Here is a 17,953-nt window from a genome sequence, read left to right as displayed (position 1 = left end):
TGTCACATGCCACCCCACACTTTTTGCACTTTTTTTTGCCGATTTCGGATGACGCAAAGCAAAATCATCTGATGTCATGTTTGCGATTATCGATGCCGTTAATTTGTGAAACGACAGTCACTGCCCTCTAGAGGATTTGTCGCGTAACATCCATAACAACGCTGAAACCAGACGGAGGTATGTAGGGTAGTTCCGGAGGCAACGTTTTGGGCGACGGACGATTTTCGTCCGGATCCGGAGGTATGGCCTTAACGCGGCCGTAACGCATCCGGTGGAATCCCGGCGTTAGAGCCAATGGGGATCAAACACAATAACTTTGGGCTGGGAGTTGAACACCCCAACAACCACAGTAGTCCAACCTCCTGCACAAAATCCCCAATGTCTTTGTGACGTGCTTACTTTTTTCTTCTTAATAATTAATTAGTGGTATATGTTACTATCATAGCGAGGGAGACCACCAACTGGAACTTGTTCCAACTGGTCTTAATCTGCTGGTGTTGTTACTGTTCCAGCTGCAGCTGCCCTCCTCTGCCCTGCTGGAGGGAGAGGTGCACTGGACCCCCCCGGACAGCCATGCTCTAGACTACCTGGCCAGGGGGAGGCTGAGGGTAGAGCGACAGGAGAGCCAGGTGAGGACTACTCATCCTGAACATGTTGGGAACATGTGGGGGACCGATGGGTTAATAAATGCGTTTTGTATGATATTGTTATTTTTCAGTTTTCCTTGCACCTGAATGGAACCACCAAAGTAATTGGGCTGTATTCCTCTCTCAGTCATCCCTTTAAATCCAAGATCCCCAAAACTGTAGAGGTGGGTGATTGGTTTATTTATTTATGCTTTCTTTGTTTGTTTATGTGTTTATTGAAATAGCGCGACTTTGTCTAAAGATATTAATGTAAAAAATATCTATTCATATAAATAAGGAATATTACTTCTTGATATGAGAAAAGAAAACCATCTTGTGTGAATATTACCTTCATGACAACAATGTGTATAATTATAACTAGTATTTATTAAACATTTAGTTTATAACATGTATTTCATCCTTAGTGAGAAACCCTTCCCCTGTCCATACTAGCATGGGTCCTCCTCTTTGTCCATCAAGGTGACTGCCACGCTGTACACATGGCGGTCGGGGCGTGGCTTTAGCGGCATACACGTGGTGGCTGATGGCAAGGACAGGGCTCGCCTTGGGGCCAAGCTGTCCCACTCCCTGAGCGGGGGGGACAGAGCTGTGGGGCTGAAGCTCAACCTCTCCCAGAGCTTGTTCCCCGGAGCAGACCTGGCCCTCCAGCTGACCGCTAACCTGTCAGAGCACTGGTACGTCAGGGGTTTAGTTGTTTTCTGACCTCAGCATTTATTTTATTCATAAGTATGGGGGTGGGAGTGAACAGAGAGTTCATTCACTCATGAATTAATTCGCTAATTCACTCTTTCACACAGTCTCTCCTTTTCATTCCTCATTCAGTATCCCACATATTCACTCGTTCATCAGTCTCCATCATACTGCAGTCATTTATTCTTTACTTGTTCATTCATACACCCTCTCATACACTAATTGGTTCCCTTTTCACAATTTATATTATATTATTTATTTCTGGTTGGATGCTGGGTAGTTCCTCCTCTACTCATTTGTCCCTTCTGTGAGATGTTTCTAATATGGATCGGTGGTAACTAGGTAACAAGGTTTACCCTAAAACCAATGGGCCTTGTGTATCTAGTAGTAGCTGTCTTCCTTCTCAACACTAGCTAGGTGTGGGGACTGCCACATTCAGTGCACTCCACCTAGTTAGCTTACAGAACCAAAATGTAAACAACACCAGTCCTCACCTCCATCTCTGAGAAGGAATAACTTATTTTTAGGGCACTTCTTGTCAGCAAAGTATTTGATTGAATTTTAAATCCTGAACATGGGAAGATACAGGCAGCAGTTTACCAATCATACATTCAATGAGACAATGGGTGTACATGATTCTTATAGGGACACCTTGACATCGTGGGCGATAACAACAAAGGAAACAAAGGTGATAATGGGGGGAATTAAGCACATTTTCGTGCAAATTCATCAAATCGCCAAATTTGCACAGATGTAGCTCAGGTCACACTGAAATTATTTAGCTAAGGCGCCAGAGCCAGTGACCCTTGGGGCCAAGATGGCGGCCAAATTCAATATGGCCGCAGCCTGAAAAGGGTTCCGGCTTTAACTTTTGAACCACATCAGTAACAAATACAAACCTTGCATATTTTTCAGCTTAATTGGTCATGGGAAACACATAGGAATGTTAATATTCATGACCTGGTGCGTCTGGACCGCGCAAATTCATCTACATGCACCAAATTTGGTACAGATGTAGCTGAGGGCATACTGAAATGATTTAGCCAGGGCGCCCGAGCCAATGCTCCCAGAGACCAAGATGGCTGCCAAATCCAATACGGCCGCCGCCTGGAAGGGATTCGTCCATAGCTTTTGAACCAGATGAGATACAAATACAAACTTGTCTATTTTACCTTTTTTGACCATAGGAAACCCATTGGAATGCTAACATTTATTATTGGGTGTATCAGGACCCCCCAAATTCCCTAATTTCAATATGGCCGCTGTCCAAAAAAGGGTTTTGGCTACAAATTTTGAACCAACTGTGCTACAAATGAGAATGTGATGTCTATTAAATGTTTATTGACCACAGGAAGTCCATTGCCATATTTATCTTTGTGCTTGTGTAAGTCTGTTACCGGTAATCTTTCAAGACTGTGGTTGAAAATCCTTTTTTACCACAACTATTCTCAGTGTTGATTAATTACCTTATTAAAGTGAAATGCTTTCAGTGTACCACAGGTGAATACATTCAAAGTGTAATCATATATGAAAGAATAAGACACAGCTATTATTGCAAGGCAATGTTTATATAATGTCAAATTGTTAAAAGAATAATATAGTAAATTTCTCCAAAACTCTTAAAGGTTTGCTTAGCATAACAAAAAAACAGCAATAACATAAAAAACAACAGTGAATTCTCATGGTCTCTCACATGAATTAACATTATCACCAACAATCACCGGATCACTTATCGTCTCTACCATCATTGTTTGTACAAGCATCCTCACATGCACATTTAAAAGTGAAACCAACTCCGGCTTTACAGCACTTGCAGTGCCCTCTACATGCTTTCTTGCACAGTGGAGTGGGACACTGGTGTCTCCGAGATTAGTCCAGTAAGGTTCCCAAGTCTTGCTCGCAGAGTCCCGATACCATCCCCATGCATTGAACTCGGGGATATCTTGCTAGACAGTAGTTGCCTGATTCCAGTAGAAGCTGGCCTGCAGCAGTGCTCTTTTAATGTGCTGAATCAGTACAGCTTGGGTGGGAGGCAGGTTCTCGAGAGACATGGTACCATTCGAGAAAAGGTGATGTCTAGCTTCATCTACGAGGCTGGAACCACAGCTCTTGCTGTACATGATGACAACCATACACTCCAGTCTTTGGACATGGACGTCATTGTTGATCTGTTCAGGGTCCGAGGTGAAATGATAGGAAATAAGCGCCCCTCCATATTGCTCTCCGATTATTGTGATTATTATTAGTGGTTGGGATGCAAGAAATACCAAAAACCTTGAATGGAAATCCTTAAGAAGCGGATGGCAAGGATGACAACATCGCTGTCGACAGTCCGTAAAAAAGACAAATGCCTTTTTATGGCCATTGGCCCCAGCACGTGCAAGATGCAGGAATATTCTTGTATATGCTTCTTGTACAAGGCTGAAGGGCAGACATGTCATACTCTGGTCTGTTGGAGAGTACAGCATATTTCTTGGTGGAAAGGAGGAGTATACCTGACATGCCATGCTTGGTTATCTCTTCGCTGATATATACAAATAGTTCTTCCTCATTTTTCAGGAAGTCACCGTTCCAGTTACGTTTTGGAATTGGAGTTCTCCCATTTACTTTAGTTCTTGACCCGGTTCCTCTGCGTTGGTGAGTTTGTGCTTTGAGGTCCTCTAGGATATGTATCAAACACAATTTCCAATCGCGTGACAGATTCATAGCTCATGTGTGACCAAACCCAGCAATATTAGTGTTAACATAGTCATAGAATGTTTTTCCATGACTATAGAAAAACATATGGTTGGCATCAGCAGAGCGTAGGCGGCGAGTGGGGAGTGGTGATGGAGGAGATCTTTTATTTTACGAGTGTGCAATAGTCGAGTGTGCAAGTGATGAAGGCGTGGATTAGTGTTTCGGCAGCTGAGGATGAAAGAGTGGGTCGAAGGCGTGCAATGTTGCGGAGGTGGAAGAAGGATGTTTTTCTGACGTTGTTCATGTGTGACTTGAAGGAGAGCGTGGATACCGTGATCGTTTGATATGGTGCTCATTGAGGACAGAATGAGCACATCCTGAAGTTAGAACCTGTGCCTGGGAAAGGATGGTGGTCCAACCTGAATCACGGAGCAGCTTACCCACCATAAGATGAGCTTTGTCTTCAATATGTAATGCTCCCATCATCAAGACGAGCTTATCTTCACCAAGTGTCTCAGGATATTGCCATTGGAGCTGCTTTGCTATGGCATACAATGGTTGATCAGCACCAAGGACAGCAATCTGGCCGGGATTCAGGAATGATGTGCCTTCCTGTGCTAGTGCCATTGCATGCCTCACCATGAGGCTGCATAGGGGATATACTCCTATCTCAGCACAGGGTTTCACTGTGTCATCATTCAAAAGGTGTGGGTTAAAACCATTACCAATTATCAGGTAGTTGTTCTATTGTAAATGCATATTTGGGGTCTAAAAATAGGCGATCACAAATGTAAGCATTCCCGTGTGTCATGGTAAATAAAATTAAATAGACATTAAGATTTCATCTGTAGCTTATTTGGTTCAAAATTTGGAGCCAAAAACCTTTTTGATACAGTAGCCAGATTGGATTTGTGGGTCCATATTAGGGGTGTGACCGGGTACACGTGTATACGTGTAACCGGTTAGTAAATCATAACCGTTCAGGAAAAATCAGTAAACGAAAACTGAAAAAAATAAAACTAATAATAATTTTATCAAAAATAACACATAGGCTACTATTTATTTAGCGATTAATAAAGCTACAAATGTTCCACTTAGACAACATTAAGGAGCTAATGAATGCATGCGATAAATGTTGGGTAACTGAACACCGGGCATAGGCTACGTCATGTAACGTGGCCACTGAGTCACATGTGTAACGTAACAGCCAATCAGCGTTCAACCGTCAAACTCAGTGCAGTGCAGTCCGGGGTGAACTGCAGCTTGGAGGAGAAAGTGAATGTTGCCGTTTGCGACTCCCGGAGCTCTATATATGATATAATAGTATATAATATAATATTTGTAGATATAATATCACAGCCAAAAGCTCTGTGCGCCTCCGGATGGCCGTAGCGTGGGGAGCTCTCATAGGGATTGGGCTTCTCGGGGTTTGTTTACCGGCGTTGCTATGTTTCCGGTCTTGTGTGTTCCAACGGTTTATTAGGTAGGCCTATCTAATAAATCTCTGTCTATTCAATACTTCATTCACTGCCTCTTCAGTGGTCATTACAATATTATGAATATACTGCGTCGGGTCCTCCGACGTCTCTCGGGCCAGGTCGGGCTTGATTTTCTGGGCCCGATCTAAACTCTACCCTCCATTGGTCGTATAGCGCGACTGCGGTCCACTTAAAAAAAAAAAAAAAGCGGTTAACCGTGTACACGAAAAAAAAGGGGTTGTGTAACCGTTTACAATTTTTTGTAACCGTTCACACCCCTAGTCCACATATACCCAATCATAAATATAAATATTTGTTTGTGCTTCTCATAGCCAGAAAAGAATAAGAATAAGAATAAGAAAAGTTAAAAAAATACATCAAGTTTGTATTTGTAGCTCATGTTGTTCAAAAGCTATAGTCTGAACCCTTGTAGGACAGCGGCCATATTGGATTTGGCCGCCATCTTGGCCCCGAGGGTTGCTGGCTCCGGCGCCCTAGCTAAATCATTTCAGTATGACCTGAACTACATCTGTGCCAAATTTTGCGCTTTTAGATAAATTTGCGCGAATTGACAGATTAATCAAGTAGACTTATGTGCTTAATTCCCCCAACTATGAGGGGAAGTGACCATCGTGGAGAGTTTAGGATTGGCCGGGGCTGAAGTTAGCCATGGCGGGAGAGACCAAGTTAATCTGAATTAAACAATGGGACAGGTGGATATGTCTGCAAGGCTGAAAGCAAGGCTGCGAGACAGTTAAAGGTTAGGGTTTATATGATATAGATATCTATATCATATAATACATATTATCACCACCAGAAACTGTGTGCGCCTCCAGATGGATCACAAACGACTGTCGGGTTCTTCGACGTCTCTGGTTCTTCCACTTCCACATCAATCTGAAGTAGATTGAACCGCGCGCTGTCCGCTGCCGGGAGGTGGTGCTATGTGTTGATCGTGCCTCGCGGCAGCGGGCAGCATGTCGCAGTTCATGTACTTCAGGGAGTCAAAGCCAAAGTTCCTTTCCCCCAATTCCTTCTCAACCATGGCTGAGGTAACCCGAACTACAGTCTTGTTGTGGAAATACCAGAGACGTCAAAGAGCCAACGTGTTATGCGCAACAACACCAACAGCAGAACGGTTATTCAAATAACAAAGACTTGTACAACACTTGCCTTACAGTGTCTGTAATCACACACACACACACATGTGGCACTCGCACGGTCATTGCTCATTGGCTCATTGGCGGGCCAAATTCTCTGGGTGGGCAAAGCAGAGAAAGGGAAGGTAACTTGGCCCCCTATGACGACGTATGGGGCCACATTCCAAATCAGCGCGCCTGAGCTTCCATTTTTTCAAAGGCGAGCAGGATACCTAGTGCTCATTTTACACCGAACACAAGTTTTAGCCACTGTGGGATGATAGGCAGGCTAGGGAAACTCATATTTATGTTAGAAAACCTCATAAAGTGAGATTTTCATGCCATAGGACCTTCAAAGGAATCTACACAACGAAGAAGTCAGTAGGTTGGCGTGGCCTCAGTATCAGACTTGGGGCTACACTTGAAATGCATATGCAAACTATCTTAAAACATTTAAATTAGAGAGGGAAAGAGAGATATCTTTAGGTGCAAGAAGAATGTATAATTTTTTTATAATTATATATTTTCTAAATAATTGTATATTATAGTTACTATTAATATTTCCAGGACAGTCTCCAACCAAGCAGTGACCATTATCAGCTAATTCTTGTCTCCCAGGGTTTCAGTGCTCGGCTCCTACACCCAGGGGGAAAGGGCCCTGTTGCTCAAGGCCAGGGGCCTCCTGACCCACACCCAGGGACTCCAGCTCTCTGTGACGGGGGATCTCAGGCACTCTCTGGTGGGCCTCAGTGCTCTGCCAACAGCCCTTGGGCTGGAGGGAGCCCTGGGGAAGACGGAGGGACTCACAGAAGGTGGGGCTGAAGGAGGAAGGTTCATAGCGATGCACAAAGGGATTCATAATTCTCAGAGGGGGGTTCAATTGAGAACCACAAACCAATTTAGTTGAATCACTGGGGAAAATTGTGGACTGCATACTTGAATACATATCAGACGTATACTATTAATCAAGTAGACTAGGAAGTTATTGAGTTTGAATGTATCATAGCGTGTGTTTGTTTGTGTGTGTGTGTGTGTGTGTGTGTGTGTGTGTGTGTGTGTGTGTGTGTGTGTGTGTGTGTGTGTGTGTGTGTGTGTGTGTGTGTGTGTGTGTGTGTGTGTGTGTGTGGTGTGTGTTTCCAGGACAGCTGAGACTCCAGGTGATGGAGGCCCTGTACCTGGTGGAGTTTAAGCACATTGAAGAACATGGACACACAAGGGCTGGATATGGGGTTGAGGAGGAGAAGGAGCATGAGGAAGATGAGGATGACACAGCAGGGGACGGCCCCGGGTGCAGGGCGAGCTACAGGCTGTATGCTCAGTATGGGGACCAATTTGTGTGTTTGAACGCCAGCCGGCAGCTCAACAGCTGGGGGAAGGGAGTGCTCCACGCCATCCTCTCTCACTCCTCTGACCTGCTCAGTGCTAGAGGTCAACCAAACCATTTCGCTCTCTCTCAAGCTCTCTCTCTCTCCCTCTGTCCTTGTTTCCCTCTCTTTAGCTCTCAATCCCTCACCCTGTCTCTTTCCCTCTCTTCAGATTAAATTTGATTCAACAGAGCTTTGTTGGTATGGAACATAGACATTTACATTACCTGACGCAGTTTTCAAATCAAACTATGGAAAAATAAAATTTCCACTTGGAAATATGTGAATGGAAAATAACAATTTAGGAAAAACCTGCTATAGAGGCCTTTACCTATCTATATATATTAACTCTCCTTCCCTTGGCGTGTACCTATAGGCTTTCCTGCTAACAACAGCGCCAAGGTGAGCTGGACAAACCAGAGAGGACTTCAAGCATCCCTGTTAGCAGAGCTGCTGGCCGGGCCTGAGGGCCTGAGGGCAGAGCTGAGCTGGGCCAGGATGGGCCGCCAAGCCGTCCCCCGCTGGGAGCTCCACTCCAGGCTGCAGCACCAGAGCGGGCCCCTTGCCATCCGGGGCCTGCCCAGCTCCATGCAGGCTGACGCACACTACCAGGTGAGTCCTGCTGGCTGGGCGTTAGGAGGTGGTTTGAAATATACACTTACTTTAACACTTCAACTACATTGACCTTGAGCTCGATGCTTTTATCTGAAGAGACTTGAAAGCACTCTACATGAATGAATTAACAAATGTGAATTAATGATTAGGTCATGTACCATTATGCCAGGTGTGTCAGTGGATTCCACCAACAAACTAAGAATGAGAATAAAATAAATAATGTGGGATCTTCTAGGCCTTTAACCTTAATGATTTACGGAGAATTCAGATTCATGTCCATCAGGCCCAGTAGGAGGCTCTAGTGGCCTCTTGCTTTAGGATGCCTACAGGTATGCAATTATTATTGGGAATCGAACCCAGTACCTACGGGTGGAACTCCAACACCCTAACCACTACACTGTCCTATTCCCCTGTCCCCTTCCCATTCCACAGAGAGAGGAGGGCAGAGTCCTCGGAGACCTGGTTCTTCACATAGAGGAGCAAAAAAAGCTGGATGCTCGTTTTATTGCGACAAGGAACAACAACACAGCAAATGTATCTGTGTCTCTATGGCAACAGATACAGCAACCCAGGGAAGTTTTACCCACATCTCTGCAGGTGAAATGCATCCCACACATGAAACCTGTTGAAAACCGTCTACTCCTTTACTCTACACTGAGATCATTGTAAATCTGTACAAGTATTTATTTTCAAGTAATTACATTGTTTTTAGCGAGGATTTATGTTTGAGAGGATTGATAAATTATACATGTACTCATTACATTCAGATTGCATTATCATATTATTTTGAGGTCAGAACATGCCATGTTGTCTAATGTAGCCATTCCAAGGGGCTCCTCCATCCTCACTCCAAGCCTCCATTCTTTAAACAACAAACTTCCCTGCTTTCCCAGATGAACTGCACAAGCGACTCCTCCACAGACCGCTTCTTAGGTCAATGCTATGGAAGCTTGGCGAGCTACTCAGTTGAGGTACGAGCCTTCTCCGTCTCTCGTCCACAAAGTAGGCTCTGCTATGGCCTTGCCATAGCTTGCCTTAGCCTTGACGTACAGGCCAAAGGCTGCATCAGCCCTGCTGATTGGGCCGAGCTACGGGCTAAACTAACCCATTCTTCAGGCTCCTACTCACATCCGTGGGCCTGCCCATCAACTCCAACCTCAGGCTTCTGCTGCGACCCAGGCCTCTGAGCTGGAGCCCTGGGACTGTGGTTGGTGGCGGGTCGCTGGAGAGCCAGCAACAGTGTGGGGTGAGGGTGGAGGCGGCTGGGGTGTATGGCATTTTCTTGGTGAATACGGGACCCCTGGGGGTGTGAACAAGAGAGAGCTCAGGGGTCAGTTGAGACTGACCAGATGGTGTCACATCTGGGCAAATGTCGGGGGGGTGCTAGCTACAGTATGATGCTGACTTATGCTGTGAGGAGCTGGGCAGGCTGGCATGGACGCAAGTGCAGTACAGGGATAGGACCTCCTTCACCATCCAGACACAAGCCAAGGAGGACGCCCTCAAAGGTTCTCTGCTGTTGGAGAACCAGCAGGTCATCCCTCAGTGTCTGCTGTGGGTGCTTCTGAAGAAGAACCGTCAGGCGGAGCTGAGGAGGAGTTTGGCTCACCAATGGGCCTCGCTGGCCAGGGTCGTCCCACAGAATGTGGACCTCCATGTCTCAGCCCAGCTCCTGAACAATACCTCTGTCTCTGGAAGACAGAGGTCTTTATTCAAAGGCATCCGTGGCCTACTGGTTAAGGAGTTGGACCGGTAACCGGAGGGTGGCCGGGTCGATCCCGACCAGTTGGCAAAAATGTGGACGGGGGGAGAAGTTGTGCAGCACTCTCCTACGTCCTCATCCACGGTTGAGGTGCCCTTGAGCAAGGCACCTGAAACCCCCACCTGCTCCCCGGGCGCTGCGCTGCGGCTGCCCACTGCTCTGGGTGTGCCGGTGTGCCCCCAAGTGTGGACCTCTGACAAGGTCACTCCTCCGCATGTGTATGTGAAAGTGTGTATGTGTTCACTGGCCCCCGGATGGGTCAAAAGCAGAGAAAGAATTTCCCCCGAAAAGGGACAATAAAGGATAACAGGGGCCAGTGGGGGATTGCCTCTGTCTGAGTCCGAGCCAAGCTCCGACACAGCCCCACCCAGCTGCTTGAGGCTTACCCCGCTGGGAGGCTATTGGTTAGCATGCTAGCTGGGTCCAGCCAGGCCCGGGGGGCTTGGAGAGAGATACGTGCTCTGTGTTGGTCTTCAGAGGGGAGCAGACCACCAGAGGACTGTTGTGTCGTTTGTTGAACGTTAGATCTGAAATTGAGGAAACGCGTGCGTGTTTCCCTTATTTCATGAGGAAAGAATAGGAAAAAAAAAAATCTTCATATAACTATGAATTATATATTAGTTTAAATTCAAATACATAATAATATATTAAGTGAATGCAGGCGTGTCTTTATTTTTTTCCCTCCTTGTTTTCATCAACATATATTGTAATTTCCACAGACTCCTACTCCACGGGAATTCTTCATAAATGGCTTGGTTCTCCAAAAAGGCTGTGCCACCTCTCTGAACACCCAAATCCAGGCTATGGGCGAAGAGAATGCCAGACTGAGTCTATCTCTAGAATGCCATCCTCACTTGAGCCTCCGGGGGTCCGTTCAGCACTCCATGGAGGCAGCACCGATGCAGGTTGTGCCCACCCACGGGGCTCTGGTCCTGGCCTTTTCAGCTGTATTCCCCCCTGGTGGGTTGGAGCTGGGGCTGGATTTGGGGCAGTGCCATTTCAGGTCTCTCCTTGGGCAGAGCAGGTCTCATGAGATGCAGAAGAGCCAGTCAGCGTATTCTTTCAATGTCAGCCAATACTGCCCAGCTCTACAGGTAGGGGGCGTAGTTATGTTGTGCAACAAATACCTGTTTTGGTTTTATAAGTAATTTGTTTAACTAACTACCTAACCGTGGACCGATGTTTTATCCTTTCCACGCCTTGAGGTACACAGTGTCCTCACACATTATTAGAGAGCAATTGAGTCCATTTGCCATTTTCAACATGACAGAACAATTCCTAGCTAAATGTCTCATCACCTAGTTTATTGATAAAATGAAGCATATGTGTTGAGTGGCAGATGATTGTTGATGTTTGAGTTAAATGTTATTAACCATCAAGGTGTAAAGTGCTCAAGTCTATTATAGTTGTGAATCCTTACAAAAGAGAGAAAAGAGTGCAACGTTTGTGCCTTTGTACATATCACTATGAACACAGGCACAAACGTGTGTGTGTGTGTGTGTGTGTGTAAGGGTGCAAGTGTGAGTGTGGTTGTATGTTCCCACAAACACAATTCCAACACACAGAATGTCTCCCGCTCATTGCTCTTCAGAGAACCCTTCTGCCCGTGTCGTCTGATGTTCACGGCTACCTGTCCATGGGACCCTGTCAGCTGACCCTGGCCGGCGCCCTCCGCCTGGAAGACCTCGAGGCCTCCATTGATCTGGAAGGGCAAACCTGCAGGCCCATCCACCTTTCTGGGGCCCTAACACACTCCTTCCCCAAGCTGAGGAGCAGAGGCCTGCCCCTGAGGACCACGGTGGAGGCCTCTGGTCCTGGGGCTCCTGGGGAGACGGCTGATCTGCTGATCAGAAGCGGGTCCTGCCACTTTGGGGTTAAAGCCCTCCCTGGGGCGAAAGGGAGGGTGAGGTGGCTGTGGGCTATGGAGTCTAAATGTCCCTTCTTGCAGGTACGTTTTTAGGGCGATTAAGCTTTGAGACCCCTTAAGGTGGCTTCTTGAATATAATAGAATAGCATTGAATCAGACTTCATGGACCGGACCGGTATTTGGGCAAGCACTTTAACTTTTCCATCACTTAACATTAGAAATAAAGTAGATTAATAAAGTAGTAAATTACATACATATAATATAAAATACAATAATAATAGATAATAAATATTTTATAAAACAATGAAACAATGATCAGAGAGCAATTACATTTGATACAAAGGCCTGCAAAGGAGGATTTTAAAACACTGTAGTGTGGCAAATCCCTCCAGATGGACCGTCTTGTTTCAAGGGGATTCCAGTAGTACTACTGGATATCTACTACTGCTGTAGATATCCACAGAATGTAACTCACCTTCTCTAACCCCCCAGGCCCGTCTGAACGGCTCAGTGACAGAGGACAGTCAGGGCGTGTGGACAGCCATGGTGGACACTGGCCTGGGCAATGAACAGGGTTTTCTTCGTCTTAGTGCATGGGCCGCACCAGAGCTGAGGGTGGAAGGCCAGCTGAGACAAAACATGTCTGTGCTTCTCCTCCATGAGATCCCAGGACACGCCAGGCTGTCCGTGTCGGCCGGGGCTGGACAGCGGGGGTATGCTGGCCAAGCCCTGCTGCACATAGGCCAGTGTACACTGGGGGTGACGGGCGGCATCCTGCCCAGCCCTGGCCTGCAGGGGTCAGTGGTGTATTACAACAACTGCACAGTTGTACAGGTAGAGTGCAGCTGTGAGTGTGTGCACGTGAATGATTACAGGGAAAGTATTCTTTTATCATGGATTTCATTCACCATATGCATCGTACGTGACGTCTTGTTCTGGTTATAGAAGTGGGGGAGTCCAGACAGGGTGCAGTTCTCAGGGTCTGTGGTCACCTCTCGTGGTGCTCTTGAGACAGGGGTTTCCATGGCGCTAGACAAGAAAACACTACAGGCTTCATTAATCCTGATTAAAACCAAGGTACACAACAGTGCTGTTATGCTGGCATCTTTTGATGAAAAACATTTTTTGTGATGGTTGGCTGGTTGAAGAGTCTGCCCTATTACTCTGGGGCTGGGTTAGGCCACACATTTGTGGAGCATTAACTTATCAAGGAACATAGGATAACCCTGCCATCCCCACACACACTCAGGAGGGACATTTCAGCAGCCTGATCCACTTTTAAATCTAGCCAATAAACTGGTTCACAATCACTACCTGTGCCCTGATTGTGGCGGCATGTGGCAGGGTCAACTTCCAAACCGGTGACCAATGTAGGGCAGTAAACCAAGCAGCGTAACATCCTGACCTGTCAGAGCTCCCCATGACTGTGTGGAGTGATGGCTGTTTTATCCTGTATGCCCAGATTAGTCAATGCACCACAAGTCTGCAGCATTACCAAGCCCCAGAGTATTTAGGCTGCTCAAACTAGCCACCGACCAGACAAACTCCACAAGGATGACTATTTTAAAGAGAAAATGAATGTTTATTAAAAGCAGAGATGCTCATTGACTTAATTAGGTCTAATTGTTTTATACAAGTTCTAACATTTTGTTTCAGTATCAGAGCAAAGTATCAGTCCTTCTCAACAACAACGTGCCCCTGCTAAAGATGTTGGGCCTGCCCTCGTCTGCTGCCATGGCGATTAACTCTGGGAACCATGGCGATGGCTCATACTATTACCTTCAGAATTGCTCTGCAGGAAATCAACAGGTGGGAGGGGAGAGTTGTGTCTGTCTAAGCATGAAGTGGATAGGCCTGTTGACCTTGTTGCTCATGTTATTTTAAATGATAACCTCTGGATTATTCAACCCAGACCCTATTCCTTTTATAGGGTCTAATACGGGGCAAAACATATTTGTTTGTCCAGTAATGAGCAAGAACACTGAAGGCATATTCCGCAAAACGGCTGCAAAGTGATTCCTTGGGGCATAGTGCCCCTTAATGTACAACCTCTAAAGCGGCTTTTTTTTGCCAATGCCAATTTTTATAATAAGTGGCTGACGACACTATGGAGTTGATCCCTACAGAGTTATTCATCTCTTTTATTTACCTTTCGCTTGGTCCGGTCTGTTTGTAATTGGCTCTAAGAAAGTCTCACTAAAATAAATATATTGCTGTGAAATCTTAATGTTTCAAGAATTTCCATACATAGCATTATATTACAAAGCGACTAGCGGTGCATTCAACTATGAAGTTGAACCCCTTAAACAGTGACAGAAATATTATATACTAAAAATAAGTGAATCAATTACCTTCACATGCTACAATACATAAACAAGTGATAGAGACAGAGAGACTGTAAGAGAGTTATTTTAATATTTTTTCCTTTTCACTTTTCATTAACCAAGAGGCTGTCTGAACAGAGGAGTTTCACACCTGCAGCGGGATATGGGCAGGGATTAAGCTGTTCTAGTGTCCGTTGGGAGCTCACTCCAGCATTGTGGAGCCAGGACTGCAAACAATCAAGATCTAGTTGAGTGGTTGCTGGGGTTCTCACGTAGTGAAGGAGTAGAAATCGCTTGCCAGTCATGGAGCGTGGAGGGCCGGCTGTGGTCTAGGGTTTGAAGATATCCTGTATGGGGGGGGCCTGACCCATTAGCGACAGCATAGGGAAGAACCAGTGACTTGTATACAATTTAGAAGGCCACCCATATCCAACGCAGGGTGCGGAGGGGAGGTGTAGTGTATCAGTACTATGTGGGTTGAAGACTAGTCCGGATGCCGCATTGTGGATGAACTTCAAAGGACGAATGGCTTGCAAACCAGCCAGAGTTGCAGTAGTAAAGGAGTGAGATGACCTGGACCAGAACCTGGGCGGCCTTCTGGGTGAGGAACAGACGTATCCTCTTGATGTTGTACAGCTTGAATCTTCGGGAGTGGGTGGTCAACCAATGTCACACACTGATTCCTTACCATCCTTGTCGCAGACACCACAGAGTTGCGAATGCTGATGGAGAGGTTTTGGAAGGGAGATGCCTTCCCTGGAAGGCTGAGCTCGGTCAGAGAGTAAAGGGTGGCCAGGACAGAACCCTGAGTAGTGAGACCACAGGGAACGGGTGCAGATCCTGGTTACCCTGTAAGTGCAGTACGTGAGAAAGGACAGAGGACAGGTGAACAGAGCGAGTGCAGAGCCTGAGACAGTGGCCTGCCTTGAAGCCGTAAGTTTCAGGAGTTTGTTCTGGGTGAGAGATGCAGAGAGATGTGAAAAGACGACATGCTCAAGAGCTTTGGAGATAAAGAGAACATAGACAGTCGGTCGTTCCTTACATCAGATGGGTTGAGTCTGGGTTTCTTTAAGCAAGGTCCACGCTTTAAGAGTGTCCAGAAAACAACCATTGGTCAAAGTGGTGTTGATGAGATGGGTGAGGAAAGGGAGAAGGTCGGGAGGAAAAGACTGAAGAATGTAATGAGAGATAAGCTCAGGAGGACAGGTTGTGGGGCTGTGGGAGATTACCAGGGGCCCTATTGTGAGTGAGGGGTGAAAAGGATGTTCGAGCTGGAGATGAAGTGGTGGCGTTAGGACAAGTGGCGCAATCAGGTTGGTGGGGGGAATGAGGAGCGTATGTCATCATCTTTTTTCACAAAGAAGTGAACAGAATCACTCAGTAGAAGGGAGGAGGAGGAATGGGTGATTAAAGAGGTTGGAGAAGATAGAACAAGGATTGGAGGAGGGTTGAATTTGATATTCACCATATTGTCAATACAGACACTTAAAATAACAAGCATGGTAGTGGCAAAAAAACAGCACTTCAAGATGTATGTACACTGACAGGGCGTCACTGCCCAAAAGAGTTCCATTGCAGCCCATTTGGTGGATAGTGGCTGGCTGACCTCGATGTTTCAGAGATGGTTGTCTGCATTAGCAAAAATGACACCATGTTGAATAATCCCAAAGTTATCCATTAAGTTATCTGCAGACAGCTTTATCAATCGCAATTTAATTGATTGATAACAATATATATTCTTCATAAAAATCATTTTCTAGGTTTTGTTATCATGATGCTTTGATCCTATGTGTGTGTTGAGACTCTGATCTCTGATCTCTGATCACAAAGAGTGGATGTGCCAACATTTCCTTCAACTAAATGAGGACAAAACCGAGATAATTGTACTAAAACGGAAAGGCACCAGGGCCCAACACCTTCACTCTCTGTCCCTGAAAACCTCAATCAAAGCCAGAAATCTAGGGGTTATGGATTCAGATTTACATTTCGACAGTTACGTCAAATCAGTTACAAAATCGGCATATTATCACCTTAAAAAAGTAGCAAGACTTAGAGGGCTCATGTCAACCGAAGACTTACAAAAACTTGTGCATGCCTTTATCACTAGTAAGCTTGATTACTGCAATGGTCTCCTTACAGGTCTCCCAAAAAAAACTCTAACCCTGCGTTCACACCAAAAGATGCAAAAAGTTGACGCGCGGCACGATCCCATTCAAAGTGAATGTAGAGACGCGTTGCTGCTTTGCTGCCGCAGCATTTGCTGCTGAGAAAACCGGCAGCAAAATTTGATTTGCGGCGCGGCAAAATACGTGAACGCGCCCGCCGCCCGTGCCGGGCACGGGCGGCGGGCGCGTTCACGTATTTTGCGGCGCGTCAAATGCTGCTCGAGTTGAAATATTTCAACTTTTCGGCAGCAAACGCGTGATGACAGCCAATCAGCGTTCAACAGCGTTGCCACTGAGGCGTTGCCACTGAGTGACATGCCGTAACAGCCAATCAGTGTTACTCCCTTGGAGTGACCTAGAGTTCCCTACCGTTACATTTATTTAGTAACTCGAAAAACCCCACAAATCAGCATTCTGTAGTGTAGTTGTGTTTACAGTTAAACTAAACTATGAGTATGCTAAAGGGCTAGAATAACAACCCCAAACAAAACCCAGTTGGGTGCCAGGCAGCACCAGCCTTCCAGGCTCCGAATGGTCTCATGAACCCATAAACGACGGGCATTCCGACGTCTCTCCCTCTTCCACAACAGGTAAAGACATGCAATGCTCGTAATGTCGGCCATGGTTGTGAATGAATTCAGAAGCACAGCGGGCAAAACTTGCCGTGCCGCGAAACTTCCCGCGCTGCAAAACTGTGGCGCAGCAAAACTGTGGCGCAGCAAAACTTTTGCTGCGCGTCAAAACCTTTGCTGCGCCGCAAAACTTTTGCTGCGCCGCAAAATTTGATTTGCTGCGCCGCAAAACTTCGGCGTCAACGCGTTCGGGCAGCGAAAGCATCTTTTGGTGTGAACGCAGGGTAAGGAAACTTCAGCTTGTTCATGATGCTGCTGCTAGAGTTCTAACAAAGACCAATAAATTTGAACATATTACACAAATTCTTAAATCATTACGTTGGCTTCCTGTAGGTCAGAGAATTGATTTTAAAATCATTTTGCTAACCTATAAATCCCTACATGGTTTAGGGCCAAAATATTTAACTGATATGATTCCACTACATAAGCCTTCTCAACCCAGTCGCCAAGAAAAAACGTTGACGGTGTACGTTTCCATGAACACTGGAGACATAGCATTTCAATGTAAAAAATAGCGTGTTATACCTTCAGTATCGACGCGTGCCGCTGTGGAGGCGGGTTTCGGGGTTTGGGTTTCACGGCTTTCGCGGC

General features: G+C 46.1%; 1 protein-coding gene across 1 annotated transcript in view; it reads left to right on the top strand.

Annotated features, from left to right (window-relative positions):
- Positions 1-17,953, top strand: part of LOC132463666 (uncharacterized) — a 193,248-nt gene that overhangs the window by 42,792 nt on the left and 132,503 nt on the right. The window contains exons 35-47 of the mRNA XM_060059966.1: positions 513-629; positions 719-811; positions 1,107-1,321; positions 7,252-7,445; positions 7,774-8,061; positions 8,374-8,609; positions 9,045-9,209; positions 9,506-9,583; positions 11,094-11,468; positions 11,966-12,322; positions 12,734-13,075; positions 13,187-13,318; positions 13,898-14,050. Of these exons, the coding sequence (XP_059915949.1) occupies positions 513-629; positions 719-811; positions 1,107-1,321; positions 7,252-7,445; positions 7,774-8,061; positions 8,374-8,609; positions 9,045-9,209; positions 9,506-9,583; positions 11,094-11,468; positions 11,966-12,322; positions 12,734-13,075; positions 13,187-13,318; positions 13,898-14,050 (2,745 nt within the window). The remainder of the gene's footprint in view (positions 1-512; positions 630-718; positions 812-1,106; positions 1,322-7,251; positions 7,446-7,773; positions 8,062-8,373; positions 8,610-9,044; positions 9,210-9,505; positions 9,584-11,093; positions 11,469-11,965; positions 12,323-12,733; positions 13,076-13,186; positions 13,319-13,897; positions 14,051-17,953) is intronic.

This window comes from Gadus macrocephalus, chromosome 8 (genome assembly GCF_031168955.1).
Source record: "Gadus macrocephalus chromosome 8, ASM3116895v1".
NCBI lineage: Eukaryota > Metazoa > Chordata > Actinopteri > Gadiformes > Gadidae > Gadus > Gadus macrocephalus.
This window is presented reverse-complemented; position numbering and strand designations above follow the sequence as displayed.